A 16026-nucleotide genomic window follows, 5' to 3' on the forward strand; every position below is an offset into this window, starting at 1 on the left:
TCAGCAGTTGAGTTAAATGTATTCAGTGTGCACAAGGGAACCACGCCTGAAAAGCCCTTTATGCACCTGCATAAAAGGTAAGTCTAAATACCAACTACTGAGAAGTGCTTAGGAAAGGCGTACATTTATGAAGTCTGAATCGGGCCCACTGCATATCAAAATGGAAAAACAAACATGATTTCAAAAAGAAAAAAAACTAAGCATTTAATGATTAATCTCATACTATACATTTCTGCTTGCCAGAGTTTTACACATGGAAAGATTTAAGTAACAAATCGAAAATAAAATGTTTTTTTTCCTGCCTCAGTCTTTAGAATAGTCTTATCTTGTAAGATACATATTTGATACAGAACAAAGCACTAGGTGTTAGTGGAACCTAGGAAGCAGCAGAAACAGGACAGCTTGGCTGTCATTTAATATATATTGGCCTACTAAAAGGGACAGTTCACCCAAACATCAATTGTGAGTCATCTCTGCAACTTGGTCAGCTAACAGTATGTCACGAGACACTAACGTTTGCCAAACATCTCAATACCTCAGAAGCAGGGGTTGGAACCAATTATTTATTAGTTTAATTCTGAACAGAACCATATTTTCTGTTGCGTTCCTCTGTTCCCACAGAGGTTTGAACGGGAAAAAACTTTACTTTTTAATGTCGTTCTTTCTGTTCTTTTTTTAAACTTCTGAAATCGTGGGGGGGGGGGATGGCTTGAAGCGCTGGGCATCTTATGACATGCATTATCTGAATTAGGCCCACATAATTATACATGTGGAGGAGTGGCATCTATGGAGGAACTTTTATTTTCAAAGAGTTGGCTTAATGTTGGACCAGAGCTAGCTAACAAGCTTGTGTGTGAAGAGCGGCACCAGAATTAAAATAAAAACACATCTTACCTTTTGGTAGTTAATAAATCCAATGTGAAACGTGATAACCAGCAATGAACAGGTTAATCCATTCTTCTCGAATTACAAATCGCTCTCCCTCCTTCTGAATCACACTTGTAACCTCAGTTGGCTACAGTAAACAATACTTCGGATGGGGAGGGGCAGGTAGCCTACACGCACACTGGCAAAGATTTTCAACTGGCAGGGAGGCAGACACCGGAATAAGTTTCTTAATGACAGAGTGAGTGCTTTACATAGGCGGTTTGTTGCGCGACAGAAAAAATGAATGGAACGTAAAATAGCATTATTAGCCGGATCCCATGGTTTTAAAATAACAGTATAGATCGCTTTCGTTCGGGTTCTGTTTGTTGTTTCTGTTCCCTGAACTGGTTCCAAGCCCTGCTCAGAAGTGGTCTAACAATAAACTGGGACCATATCCCACCATGACTGTTGTGTGGAACTGGCAAGGAGAACGTTTTTCAGTAGTTTGGGATTGAGGTCTACTGATTTCATCATAACAGGAACCTACACAACAAAATCACGTTTGAATCTGGTCAACTTGAATTTGAACTACCCCTTTTAAAGGTAAAAAAAAAGGTTATTCATTAGCTTATAAGGAAAGGTAGACCTAACACTTGACCCCTTAACTTTTGAACCAGATCAGTCTATCTTCCTCCTATTGCTTGCCTGGTCTGTCAATCACTCAGAACGACCAATAAGCTACGAGGGCAGGAAACTCAACCCCATAGTAGCTACTCCCATAAAGTGACTTATTTTTAAAAGAAAGTATCTTGGATAACAGCTTGTGTTGAAGACATCATGGCATATAAAGGATAGAAAAAGAAGTGTTTGCATTACTCCCAATACTAAGAATAATAGGGACCACAGGCAGCCGCTGGCACCTTAATTGGAGAGGATGGGCTAATAATAATGGCTGGAACGGAATGGTTTCAAACACATGGTCCATGAGTTTGATACCTTTCAATTTACTCCATTCCAGACATTATTATGATCCTTCCTCCCCTCAGCAGCCTCCTGTGATAGGGACATTGCCAATCAAGGGTGCATTGGAAATCTTAAAATACACTACTCAAAAAAATAAAGGGAACACTAAAATAACACATCCCAGATCTGAATGAATGAAATATTCTTATTAAATACTTTTTTCTTCTTTTTTCATAGTTGACAACAAAACCACACAAAAATTATCAATGGAAATCAAATTTATCAACCCATGGAGGTCTGGATTTGGAGTCACACTCAAAATTAAAGTGAAAAACCACACTACAGGCTGATCCAACTTTGATGTATTGTCCTTAAAACAAGTCAAAATGAGGCTCAGTAGTGTGTGTGGCCTCCACGTGCCTGTATGACCTCCCTACAACGCCTGGGCATGTTCCTGATGAGGTGGCGGATGGTCTCCTGAGGGATCTCCTCCCAGACCTGGACTAAAGCATCCGCCAACTCCTGGACAGTCTGTGGTGCAATGTGGTGTTGGTGGATGGAGCGAGACATGATGTCCCAGATGTGCTCAATTGGATTCAGGTCTGGGGAACGGGCGGGCCAGTCCATAGCATCAATGCCTTCCTCTTGCATGAACTGCAGAGACACTCCAGCCACATGAGGTCTAGCATTGTCTTGCATTAGGAGAAACCCAGGGACAACCACACCAGCATATGGTCTCACAAGGGGTCTGAGGATCTCATCTCGGTACCTAATTGCAGTCAGGCTACCTCTGGCGAGCACATGGAGGGCTGTGCGGCCCCCCAAAGAAATGCCACCCCACACCATGACTGACCCACCGCCAAACCGGTCATGCTGGAGGATGTTGCAGGCAGCAGAACGTTCTCCACGGCATCTCCAGACTCTGTCACGTCTATCACATGTGCTCAGTGTGAACCTGCTTTCATCTGTGAAGAGCACAGGGCGCCAGTGGCGAATTTGCCAATCTTGGTATTCTCTGGCAAATGCCAAACGTCCTGCACGGTGTTGGGCTGTAAGCACAACCCCCACCTGTGGACATCGGGCCCTCATACCACCCTCATGGAGTCTGTTTCTGACCGTTTGAGCAGACACATGCACATTTGTGGCCTGCTGGAGGTCATTTTGCAGGGCTCTGGCAGTGCTCCTCCTTGCACAAAGGCGGAGGTAGCGGTCCTGCTGCTGGGTTGTTGCCCTCCTACGGCCTCCTCCACGTCTCCTGATGTACTGGCCTGTCTCCTGGTAGCGCCTCCATGCTCTGGACACTACGCTGACAGACACAGCAAACCTTCTTGCCACAGCTCGCATTGATGTGTCATCCTGGATGAGCTGCATTACCTGAGCCACTTGTGTGGGTTGTAGACTCCGTCTCATGCTACCACTAGAGTGAAAGCACCGCCAGCATTCAAAAGTGACCAAAACATCAGCCAGGAAGCATAGGAACTGAGAAGTGGTCTGTGGTCACCACCTTTAGAACCACTCCTTTATTGGGGGTGTCTTGCTAATTGCCTATAATTTCCACCTGTTGTCTATTCCATTTGCACAACAGCATGTGACATTTATTGTCAATCAGTGTTGCTTCCTAAGTGGACAGTTTGATTTCACAGAAGTGTGATTGACTTGGAGTTACATTGTGTTGTTTAAGTGTTCCCTTCATTTTTTGAGCAGTGTAGTAACGCATTTTCTCTCAACTGGGGAACATGATTATGACACCTTAATTTAAGGGAACAGACTAAGCTACGGTTAAAAGCTAAAAACAAATGGTTTGGGTACAGCTTCAATATGCTTATAGTTACCCCCATAACAACCACGTATGGCCCCTTTCACTAGCTTGCACGAGTCCTCTCTCTCTCAAGCAATAACATAATGAATGTCTGATTTTCACTTGCTTTAAAACCTATCCAGCTTAGGTAGTGCTACAACAAGGCGATATATTTATACATTTTAGGGATTACAGAGGCCTGTTGAGAACCCTCACCTCTCTCTCCCTTATACTGCCGAAGAGGGAGACAAATGAAAAGGGGCAGACAGATGAGAGGGAAAAGGGAGGGGCGAACAGACAGTGTAAGAGGCAAAGCCAAAGGGAAGACTATACATAGAAAGAGAATATGTCTGGGTGAGGTGGAGAAGAAAGACGGAGTAAGCGAGGAGTCAAGGAATCAAATAGCATACTGCGCACGTTGGGGGAAGAAGGTGCCAAAATCAGGATGCCAAGGCAGGAGCCCTCTATGCTCAGAGGGAGGTGTCCAGGGTTCCATAATAACCTATTCTGATTCTTTAGAGTCACACAGACAAGAGCATAATATACCTCACACACTGTACATACACTGTATGACTGTTTCATAGACAACTTTAGGGCCAGGCCTCCCAACACAATACCTCTAGAACAGTCTAAAGGGGTTAGGAAATGGGGAGGTAGAGGTAAGGGGAGGCCTGTTACCTTAGCTTGGACAGACTCTAAGCCTATGCATTACTTTTGGTCATCATTTACAGTATAATGTTCCAACAAGCTCTACTTGCTCCCAACAAATATTTTTCCTACTCTACTATAGCCTCATCCTCACGTGCACGCACGCTCGTGCGCACACACAATCATGTGCTACGTTCATAACCAAGTGGGAATGTGGTATTTACCATATACGACTGACTGGTAGCTGCTAATGGGAAACCCGTCCATCATACCTGAACTCTGACGTCACCTAAGGAAATTACTTCGATAACAGCATTTTTGGCAGTTAAATGCAACAACAAAACATTGCTTTTTATAGTTATTAATGTTTTTTGAACACCTATTTGTTTACAAGCATTATAGCTGTACGTTTCTCAATGAGTTCAAAGCGCGTGAATGCATCCAACACGTTTTTGCGACTTCACAACTGGTAATTACCACCTTCTCATTTGATTCTGAACACAGAATTACATGTTTCTCTCTCATCCCTAGTCGTCCAGCACCTCTGTTTTGATGTCACTTCCTGTCCCGCCCAGGGCCAATCCTCCCCCCGCCTGCGTTGCCAGGGCGAGGATGCTGTGATTGACGGCCGCCATCTCCACGGCAAGGGCGATGGGATCCTGGTGCTCCAGGGCATTGCTGTGATTGGTGGAGTCATCATCCTGGGGGGAGGGGGGAGACCAGGACACACCTGTCAGTCTGGAACCTTCCATCCCCGCCCCCTGAGCGAGACCCCACCCAGAGAGCAAGGAGCGGCCAATCAGAGAGCTAGCCCTCTGGGCAGCCAAGCCCCCCCTGCCCGAGCCGGGCCAAGCCGCCAGCCAGCTGGGCAGCAGGGTGGGCACCTGCAACCGCAAGAGGGGGAGGAGTCAAGGGTCGTGTTTACACATCATACTAATTTAAAGCTGTGGTCTTCAACCCTGAGACAACTGCAGGGCGCATTTACTAAGCAATACCACAGGCTGCATTAAAATCGGTTCACGGACCATATTTGGCCCACCCTTGAGTTCGAGACCCCGGACCTACACACTGACCTGAAAGAAATGGATAGGTAAAAGCAAAGTCTACGATGTTGCTTTCCACTATCCTGTGTTTTCAGATGGAGAATCCGCTTCAGACTGAGATGCACCCTTGTTCGGTTATGGACGTCAACTGGTTAGCATGGACAATTACATGAACATTATAAGGCGTTCTTTCCCCCTACTTCTTGGTTAGCTACCCATCTCACAGATTTGGTATAGAGAAAAAAATTCTGTACCAAATATGGAGTACAGTATGGATATGCAATGCAATACAACGTCTCATAGCAGTATACATACCTGTGTGGGAGAGGACAGGTCTAGTCGACTGAAGGGTCTGGTAACAGCTCTCTTTTCAAACAGAGGGGCTTCACAGCCCTGCAGGAAAACAAGAGGCAATATGTTAAACCACCCGTATGAAGGCAGAATGGTCTTGACTACGGGATCCAAACTGGATGAGACTAGGGCCTAGATTGAGCGTGAACTGGCGATAGCCGACACCCGCATAGCTGATGTTTTGGCGATTTCGAAGGTGTAACTGCTTTGGAGCTGTCTAATTGGTGCACAGCTACTCTTGATCATTGTCACGAAGCCACACCCGTCCCACTCGCCTTAGAAGTTCAGAATGAGAAGGTCTATCCTATATAGAGAAATAATGATGCTCAAATTGAAAATGATTCAACAAAAATGAGGATTTCTATCAGCCTAATCTAGGTGTAGATTACATCTCATATTCTAATGTTCGAACTGGGATTTTTCTTAATGCGTGCAGTCAATGACAATGTCTGCTTTAAGTATAGTGCCAAGAGTCGCTAGTGGATTTGACCAGTCTAACGCATTTCCACCTCTAACACCGCAAAAACGACCGCTGTGGATATCGGCTAAACCATTTTACATTCTCAGGGATGATCTCTCTCATGTGTATGATAGAGCACCCCTATAAAAAGGTAGAATGTCTTGGCTGTCAGATACACGATTTGCAGAGAACTGGACCATTCCATCTTGTTAGGGGTGGTTACCTGGTCAGGGAAGTCATTCCCCTCAATGTCATCGCCGTTGGAGTGTCCTCCAGGACTCTGGACGTCGATCCCATGACTCTCCAGGATTGCTGCTTCTTCTTCGAAAAAATAAAAACTTCTCCATAACATATCTGAGCCGTACGCACACACACTCTCATACACACTCACTCGACCCCCCCCCCCACCCCCGAGGGGTCGTAAACGTTACCTATGTTGGCGCGTCTCTTGATCTCCTTACGGCGGTTGGCAAACCAGTTGTAGACCTTCAGAGACGTGACTTTCTCCAGATCAGACAGCTTCTTTCCTGCACACACAGACGCACGCACCATATTCAAGTGTCCTTACTCCATAATTAATATTCAACATAAGTATGTACCTCTTTCGTTTTTCCATGTTTTCCTCCTGCTGGTTCTCACCTGGTTTCTGGATGACAGCGTTGCAGGCGTTAGCGATCTCCTCTCGTTTAGCTTCATCAGGGTACTGGTTGTCATTGAAGTAACTGGGAAATAACACAAACAACCACAACATCATTTATTAGGCAACATTCACATTCCTCCAAATCTAACGGCAAATCTGCTGCTTTCCCCAATCTCTCAGCCTTTATCTAGATTATAACAACTCACCAAATCTCCCTCCCTCCCTCCTCAACTCTCTCGCCATCACTCCCCTTTCTCCTCCTCACCTCTCCATCACAGCCAGACATTCTTTCCTCCAGGTGAACCGACTGCCTCGGCGCAGACGGAAGCTCCCGGGGGTGGAGCTTACAGGGGGCGGAGTCTGCCGCCACTCAACCACATCCTCCAGAGACGTGGGGGCGGGCCGCATCGTCAGAGTGGCACCTGTAGACACAACCGTGATGTCACCATGGAGACAACCCTCACGTAACCAAGATTGTATCAAGTGAACATCAGACATCTACTATTTGGAGTGCGCTCTCCTTTGGTAGTTGATGGAGTGCATTTTCTGAAAAGGATTCAGCACCTTATTTCTTAGAAGAATTAAGTGTTATATTGCGACTGTGTGGTGTGCATGTATGGAAATTAGGACTCATCTATACAAAGAGCGGTAGTGTTTTCAGCATAGATCAATAGCACTATCCTAATGAACAATGACGGCTGTAAGCCTTATATACGGCCTGTAGCTGTAACACACATACAGCATTCTGATGATAAAATGTAGAGATGTAGGGAGAGGTGGATTGGGACTGTGTCCATATGAAGATGTTGAAACTCAGGAACACCTTGAAACAGTCAATGGATGTTTTAAAAGATTAACATCCTAGATGCTACTTGTGCTTCCTGGGTCTTTTTCTGACTCAATTTTATTTGACTCACACCTATACATGCTTTTGATTGGAACTAAAATAAATGTTGAAATCTGCTGTCTAGATCAGGGATGGGCAACTTTGATGGGGCCACAAAAAAAAACTATAAAAATTGCAGTTTTACAGCAAATTTCCTGCAATTCTACACATTTTGCCATATGGTGGAGGCACATTTTTGTGGTTTTTAATATGATAAACAGATGATCACTGGGCCCCATCCCGGTCGGTAATTCGACAATGCTTAAGTTTACCTGAGCGCTAGACTAATTTGCCAATCTAAAAACATTTAGCTGACATGGGCTAATTGAGTAACTGCTGATGCACAACCAAATTTTGAAATTGCACCTTGTGTGTTCTATTATTCTAACTCTCAACAGTAAGTTGAGACCCCGACTGAGACCCTAAAATAAAGAACACTTTACCGGCAGTACTGCAGAGCTGGAGGCCCGGATGGGAGTAGCCCTGCCGTATGCAGCTAATACAGCAGTCGTCTATAGGTGCTGTGACATACACAGTCCACCAGGGCTCATCACTACACCCTCCCCTCCACACAGACAGAGAGGTGAGGCCGGTGTGATTTCACAAGTTTGCTTTTTATTAAAAAAAACCAGTTTTGTCACCATGGTTATACAGTCACACACCAGTACTCTTTAAGGCCTAGCTATAGTCATCGTCATAACATATTAAATGAGGTTTATACCGTGCTTAAAGCACTTTACATTTCTACTCAATTGTCTTAGCGACATCGTAGCGATAGAACTACAAGTACTACTACTACTCATTATACACCAGCCAATAATGAGTATTTTAATATTTGTGGCTGTGATAGCTTATTGGCTGCTGTGCCCAGAGGGTAGGGAGGGACACAGAAAATGGGAAGTGACACATCTGGACACAGGAAGGAGTCATAGACAGACAATGGGGTTGTAGGGGCAGAAACAGGTTGCAGGGGGGGGGGGGGGGGGGGGTTGAAATGGGACGTAACAGCTCAGAGAATTGGACGGGACAAATACTGTGAATGGAACATTTTGGGGGGGGTGGGGGAGGCTTCAATACTGCATGGGGTGTGTCTGCAGAGTAGCTACAGTGCCTTGAAAAAGCATTCATACCCTTTTGGATTTCTTCACATGTTTGTGTTAAAGTGGGATTAAGCTGGATTTCAGTTATTTTGTCAACAACCACAAAATACTTGAATGTCAATGACATGTTAGAGATGGATCGAACTGAAATAACTCATATAGTCGTTGTATAAGTATTCAGCACCCGGAGTCAATACATGTTAGAAACCGCTTTCACAGCGATTATTGTTTTGGGTCTTTTGGGTAATTCTCAAAGAGCTTTACACACCTGGATTTGGCTATTTTATCCCATTTTTGTTTTCATAATTCTTCGAGCTCTGTCAAGACGTTGGGGATCATGGCTAGAAAGCATTCTTCAAGTATTTCCGCAGATTTAGGTCAAAACTGTAACTTGGCCACTCAGGAACACTCCCGGTCATCTTGGTAAGCAACTCCAGTGTAGATTTGACTTTGTTATTGGTTATTGTCCTGCTGAAAATGTGAATTCCTCTCAGAGACTGAAGCAGGTTTTCCTCGAGGAGTTTGCCTGTACTTAAGCTCCATCACGGTTTTATTTTTTTTTTTTTTACCCTGAAAAACTTCAGTATTTGCCGATGTGAAACACACCCACACCATGATGCCGCCACCAACCACCATGCTTGAAAATAAGGAGGGAGTTGCTCAGTGATGTGGTGTTGGATTTGCCCCAAACATAAGGTTGTGTGCATTTAGGCCAAATAGTGTTTTCCATTTCCATGTTTTTCTTTTGCAGTATTACTTTAGTACTTTAGTGCCTTGTTGCATGCTTTGAAATATTTGTGTTCTGTATACTTGTATTCCTCTGTCATTTAAGTCATTCATTTAGGCTTGTCCAAACAAAGGGCCTGAATACTTATGCAACGACCATATTGTAGTTCTCATTTTTATTATTGTTGACAAAAAAAAACTAACAATTAAATCAAATGTTTATCCCACTTTGTAACACAATAAAATGCAAAGAAATCCAAGGGGTCTGAATACCTTTTCAAAGCACTGTATGCCCATTGAAACTGAGGGGGCACAAGACGGCATGTGGGTAGTGTAGTCACATGGAGTGACTACAAATAAACACACTCAGATTTGGCATGAGCGCCCCCTAGAAAAGTGGATTGCATTGGGCCAAAACAACAGTTCAGGGATACATAAGGGTGGATTTGGAAGGGCCACTATTTTCTAGCCCGAGAATATCAACAAATAGTTCATAGATGCACCCATCAGCTCTCATCATATAACCCCTCTAGTTTGGACAGGGTCTTCGAGAGAGTCCTCTAATAGTGGATGGAACGAGTGGAACAACTGAAGAGGGACTGGACAGATGGGAGGAGGCTGAGGGTGGGGGGGTCGGGGGGGCACAGAAGGGGGTCTGCCTGGGGGTGGAGGAGGTGGAGGTGGGGGGCATGGTGGGACCGGGTGGGGGTCTGGGCATGGGGGTGGTGGTGGTGGGCATTACCGGGGGTGGTCTTCTCCAACTGGTACCAGCGGTAGAAGGCCCTCTTCTTCTGTTCGCTGAGGTCCGAGCCCTGCTGGAGCAGCCAGTGGGAGATACGACTCTGACTGATACCTGGAGACAGGGGGAGCAAGGGAGAGAAAATGGAGGGAGGAAGTAAGAGCGACAGAGAGGATGGCCCAGAGAGAGGGATTAATTAACTTGCCACTGCATATATACAGTGGATGAAGTACTTGCGGTTTCTCATTACATCCACACAAACTCTAGTGACCACAGTCCCACTCCCACAGTCAAGTGCCATGTGTAATGTGCTGTGTTAGCCACAAGGGGGCATACTGACCTGTGACCTGAGCCACCACGGCCTGAGAGATACGCCTGTTCCCCAGGAACACCTTGATCTCCTCCTTGATTATGGCACTGTCCCTTCTGGAGGGAGAGAGAGGGGGAGAGGTGGTGAGTGTGAGGGAGGGAGGAGCGAGAGAGAGAGAGGTGGTGAGTGTGAGGGAGGGAGGAGCGAGAGAGAGAGAGGTGGTGAGTGTGAGGGAGGAAAGAGAGAAAACAAAGAGCATTGTTCCCTTTTGCTAGGAAGATCGAACGAGAGGACGGTTCAAGGAAAAGAGAGAGGACGAGGGAAGAAGTGAGAGATGTCTGTGGAACGAGCGAGAGAAACAGAGAGGAAGAGTGGAAGAAGATAAGCCATGGATAGAGGGAGATATGATCAGCAAGTACAATGGCGTTGGAGAGGAAGCAAAGAGCCAATCAAAAGGGAAATATTTATTTTATTTTTTATTTAACTAGGCAAGTCAGTTAAGAACAAATTCTTATTTACAATGACGGCCTACCCCGGCCAAACCCGGACGACGCTGGGCCAATTGTGCGCCGCCCTATGGGACTCCCGATCACAGCCGGATGTGATACAGCCTGGATTTGAACCAGGGACTGTAGTGACGCCTCTTGCACTGAGATGCAGTGCCTTAGACCGCTGCGCCACTCGGGAGCGCAATATGAGGGGTTGAGGAAAAGCAAGGAGAATATGGGTGATGGCAGAGAAAATGTGTCTGTGTGTCTGTGTGTGACCAAGTGCCGCTGCATGTGTGATTGTCAGACGGAAAGAGTGAATGTGACAAAAGCAGAGAGAGAGAGAGAGAGGGAGAGAGAGTGAGTGAGAGCGAGACGGAGGGAGATAGCAAAACAGAGAAGGAGAGAGAGCAGTTCTGATTGATGTGATGGAGCGCCTGCTGAACACTGGAGACACACAGTCTTTCTGTCGATACACTGCCTTCTCATTTACATTTATATTGATTCCCCTTCATGGAGAACGTGAGGGAGAATCAGGCAGCACTGAGCTGCCAGAAATCCACTGCTACTTTTCTCTCCCTCCATTTCATTTCATTTTCATCTAATCAATACTGCCTTTATCACTGGGCACACACTACAAAAGAGCAGCTGCAGGGTTGACAGGACACGTGTGTGTGTGTGTGTGTGTGTGTGTATAATATATATATATATATATTAGAGCCCATATTTTATGTAGCAAACCAGATAATAACGTTACCTGCATATATTCCATTATTCAATTCATAGTTGATATCTTTCCAACCACTTCAAGCCAAACTGTCCATTTAATAACCTATTGTGTGTTCATGTGTTTTTGGACAAGCATTGGTTAACTGATAACTGACTGGCCTCCCACCAATTTGGCCTGCTAATTGTGTGCAGGTGGTCAAAGGTGCAGGAGAGGCACCTGGTTTTCAGTGTAAGCGAGGAGGATGTGAGGAGTGTTTGCATCTTTGACACCTCTCCCTTTGTCTTTAGCCATTTTAACTCTGCCTGTTTCAAGTCTGTATTTATTAAAGTTATTTTTAAGTAAATCCCACTCTAGTCTAATTTCTTAATGTGAAAAGCATCACCCTGCTTCGTCACGGTGTGTCTGATTATGGTGTCTGTGTTTATAGACAGATGTCACTTGACTCAGGCCTGGGGGGTCTAGCTCAGAACAAACCCATTCAAAAACCGACATGTTCAGGTAGTACAAAAGGTCATTCGTTTGGTTCCCATTTTGTGCCTATTGACTACCATGTAAACCTATTCAGATAACGCTGTGTTCATGTGCTATACGACACTCGGGACCTCCAAGTTCACATGAACACAAGTTATTTGCGTAGAGCTTCCTATTGGTTGATTCTGGTACTTTCAAGTGGGAAACTCGAGTTCAATGAGTTTCCAAGTCGGAAATGTCAGAGTTTCCTATTTCCGACTAGCACGTGAACAAGGCATAAGACTCCGTTTACTCCTCCTCACCTCATGAGTTGCTCCACTTTGTCGTCCACGTCTAGTTCCTCCTCGCTGGCCTCAAACCCGTAGCCTCTCCCCGTCACGCCACCACTAACCGCACTAACACTGATAGGAAACCGTGGTGGAGACAGCTTTCCGTTCGTCATGGCAACAATCTCTCCGCCGCCACCAACCCCACCACACCCGTTCTGAGCCACCGCTGCCAAAGCAACAGGGGCAGATACAACCGCCGGAGGGGGCGGCGACATATCATAGTTGTTGCTAGGTGACGGCGACAGACCACTCCCGCCACTCCCATTCGCCTGGTAACCAGTCTGTGTGGCGGCCGTGGACGTCGACGAGGACGCCACAACATTATTGGACGAGGAAGACGACGTCATATTAGCATTGCTATTGGACGTCGGTCCCTGACCGACAGGCTGGGGCTGCGTCTGGGGGCGGCGTCCAAACTTGTGTCCGTGCTGGCGGTCCAGTCTGTCCAGGGTATCCAGGGCGTGGAGGATCTCTGGCTTGGTCATCCCCGTCCTCCTCAGCCGTTGGAGCAGGTCAATCTGCTCGATGGTGAAGCGAGGCTCATCGGTGAACTGAGACATCCTGGACAGAGAGAAGAGAGAGAGGAGTTGACATGGAGCGAGAGGGAGGGGAAGGGTTAGATGGGATGGATGAAGAGAGGGAGAGAGAGAGAGAGATGGCGTGAGAGACGAGAGTTTAGGAGGAATGGATGGAGAGAGAAGGGTTTAAACAGAGGGAGAGCGAGAGTTCAGATCAGACGGACGGATGAAGAGAGGAGGGAGAAGGAGACGAGTTTAGATGAGACATATAGGGACGGATGGAGAGATGGGGAGCTGTGGCTGTCCAAAGAACAACCTCGAGCCCCTTAGACACTGGCACAGATCAAATAGAATTGCATAACACTGCTTATGTCTATGACCTAACCCATTATTATGAGGGAGACCATGGCAGCTCTTACAAAAGATTACGCTGAGACACGTATGCACTCAGAATCACACAAAAAACATCACCCAGCTTACAGAGAAGTACACACAAATGGAAATTCCCGAAGAACCGCACTGTGCCGCACACACCTTATCTCCTCATCAGCGGCATGCTTAGAGAAGACTGGCTCAGCAGCTGCAGCCCAGATATGAAATGGATTATTCTATCAACCTCTTAGAGGGCTTTTAGAGCGAGAGCGAGAGAGAGAGAGAGCGAGAGGTAGAGGGAGAGACGGGGAGAATGAGGAAAAGGACATGAGAGGTAGGAGAGAGAGAGAGAAGAGAGGGATATATGTGGAAAGGGATGGGACATATGGATAGACTTAGATAGATAGTGCGAAAGGGGGGAGGGTGAGAGAGATGGAAATAGAGAGAGAGCAGACCTCGTGTGTGTGCGAGAGAGAAAGAGCTGACAGAGAACACATGCATGAGAGAGAGAGTTGAAAGATTGAGAGGAGAAAGCGAGGGAGGAGGGGTTAACAGAGAGTGCGACTTGGGAAAAACGCCAAGAAAATGTTCCATCCTAAGCGGCCAACCTCCATATTTTCCCTTTGAAGAGGGCGGGGATGAGTCATAGGACAGTGTATAGGATATCACACAGACAGACATCAGCCCTCAGACAAACTTACATACAGTACTGTACATACACACACAGCCAGGACACACACATACACAAAGAGAGCAGTACAGTACAACAACAAAAAAAAACAGGCAGACAGGGTCAAAGAGGGCACACACACACACAGTCTCTAGACCTAGTGACTGAAGGCTGGTGGAGAAGGAGGTACCATAGTCAGAATGCATATTGCACAAAGCACACTAGTGATATCATCAACTGAAAACAAGAGGGCATATAGCCTATATGTTATTATTACGCAGAGCCTTAAAACAATGCAACAACGCCTAGCCTACTTGACATAGACAGTACCGTATCAAAAGCCATTACCGTATCAAAAGCCAGTCTCTGCACAGAGCAGACTAAAAAATATAAAAAATACACAAAAAAAAAAGCCCTACAGGCCCTGGTCAAAAGTAGTGTACTTTATAGCAAATAGGGTGCCATTTGGGATGCTTACTTTGAGACATTGGCTAAATCAGAGGAATCAGAGTCAGAGGAAGGAGACATTAACAGCTCGTGATCTTCATTTCACACTACATTCTCCTCTACATTGTCCTGATGTGGTCACATGAAGGCTGCTGGACACATTCCACAATATGATTCCAAATCTGCCGTCCTTAAAAAAAAAGAAGCTCTCTGGAATATATGAGGCATACCTCCCCACTCTCTGCTTCTCTTATCTCCCTCTCAAACTCTACAGTGCATTCGGAGAGTAGTCAGACCCCTTCCCCTTTTCCACATTTTGTTACATTACAGGCTTATTCTAAAAATATGGTTGTTTTTGTCCCCCCTCAATCTACATTTTACCCACTAAGTTGACTGAGAACACATTCTCAGCAACAACCTGGGGAATAGTTACAGGGTGAGGAGATGAATAAGACAATTGTAAACTGGGGATGATTAGGTGGCCATGATGATATGACGCCCAATTTGGGAATTTCGCCAGGACACCGGGGTTAACACCCCTACTCTTATGATGAGTGCCATGGGATCTTTAGTGACCACAGAGAGTCAGGACACCTGTTTAACGTCCCATTCGAAAGACAGCACCCTACACAGGGCAATGTCCCCAATCACTGCCCTGGGGCATTGGGATCACTTTTTAGATGAGGGTGCCTCCTACTGACCTTCCAACACCACTTCCAGCAGCCTCTGGTCTCCCATCCAGGGACCATCCCTATTATGTGACATTTCCATAAGTATTCAGACCCTTCACTCAGTACTTTGTTGAAGCACCTTGGCAGTGATACAGCCTAGAGTCTTCTTTGGTATGATGCTACAAGCTTGGCACACCTGTATTTGGGGAGTTTCTACATTTTTCTCTGCAGATCCTCTCAAGCTCTGTCAGGTTGGAATGGGAGCGTCGCTGCACAGATATTTTCAGGTCTCTCCAGAGATGTTCAATCGGGTTGAAGTCCGGGCTCTGGCTGGGCCACTCAAGGACATTCAGAGACCTGTCCTGAAGCCACTCCTGCATTGTCTTGGTTGTGTGCTTAGGGTCGTTGTCCTGTTGGAAGGTGAACCTTCTCCCCCAGTCTGAGGTCATGAGTGCTTTGGAGCAGGTTTTAATTAAGGATCTCTGTACTTTGCTCCATTCATCTTTCCCTCTATCCTGACTAGTCTCCCAGTCCCCACCCCTGAAAAACATCCCCACAGCATGATGCTGCCACCATCATGCTTCACCGTAGGGGTGGTGCCAGGTTTCCTCCAGACGTGACACTTGGCATTCAGGCCAAAGAGTTCAATCTTGGATTCATCAGACAAGAGAATAATGTTTCTCAAAGTCTGAGAGTCCAAGCGGACTGTCATGTTCCTTTTTACTGAGGAGTGGTTTCCTTCTGGCCACTACCATAAAGGCCTGATTGGTGGAGTGCTGCAGTGATGATTGTACTTCTG

General features: G+C 46.1%; 1 protein-coding gene across 5 annotated transcripts in view; it reads right to left on the bottom strand.

Moving 5' to 3' along the window:
* Positions 1–3419: 3419 nt before the first annotated feature.
* Positions 3420–16026, bottom strand: part of LOC110505329 (homeobox-containing protein 1) — a 29514-nt gene continuing 16907 nt past the window's right edge. For 4 of the 5 annotated variants that reach the window (XM_021584504.2, XM_036962501.1, XM_036962498.1 and 1 more), the window contains 9 exons: positions 12523–13110; positions 10562–10647; positions 10225–10335; positions 7036–7192; positions 6770–6852; positions 6562–6657; positions 6354–6451; positions 5635–5712; positions 3420–5160 (listed from right to left, as the gene is read on the bottom strand). In XM_021584504.2, coding sequence (XP_021440179.1) covers positions 4804–5160; positions 5635–5712; positions 6354–6451; positions 6562–6657; positions 6770–6852; positions 7036–7192; positions 10225–10335; positions 10562–10647; positions 12523–13109 — 1653 coding nt within the window. In that variant the 5' untranslated portion in view covers position 13110 and the 3' untranslated portion in view covers positions 3420–4803. The remainder of the gene's footprint in view (positions 5161–5634; positions 5713–6353; positions 6452–6561; positions 6658–6769; positions 6853–7035; positions 7193–10224; positions 10336–10561; positions 10648–12522; positions 13111–16026) is intronic. The other variant, XM_036962499.1, reaches the window with a different exon arrangement.

The sequence above is a fragment of the Oncorhynchus mykiss genome, chromosome 25 (assembly GCF_013265735.2).
Source record: "Oncorhynchus mykiss isolate Arlee chromosome 25, USDA_OmykA_1.1, whole genome shotgun sequence".
Classification (NCBI taxonomy): domain Eukaryota; kingdom Metazoa; phylum Chordata; class Actinopteri; order Salmoniformes; family Salmonidae; genus Oncorhynchus; species Oncorhynchus mykiss.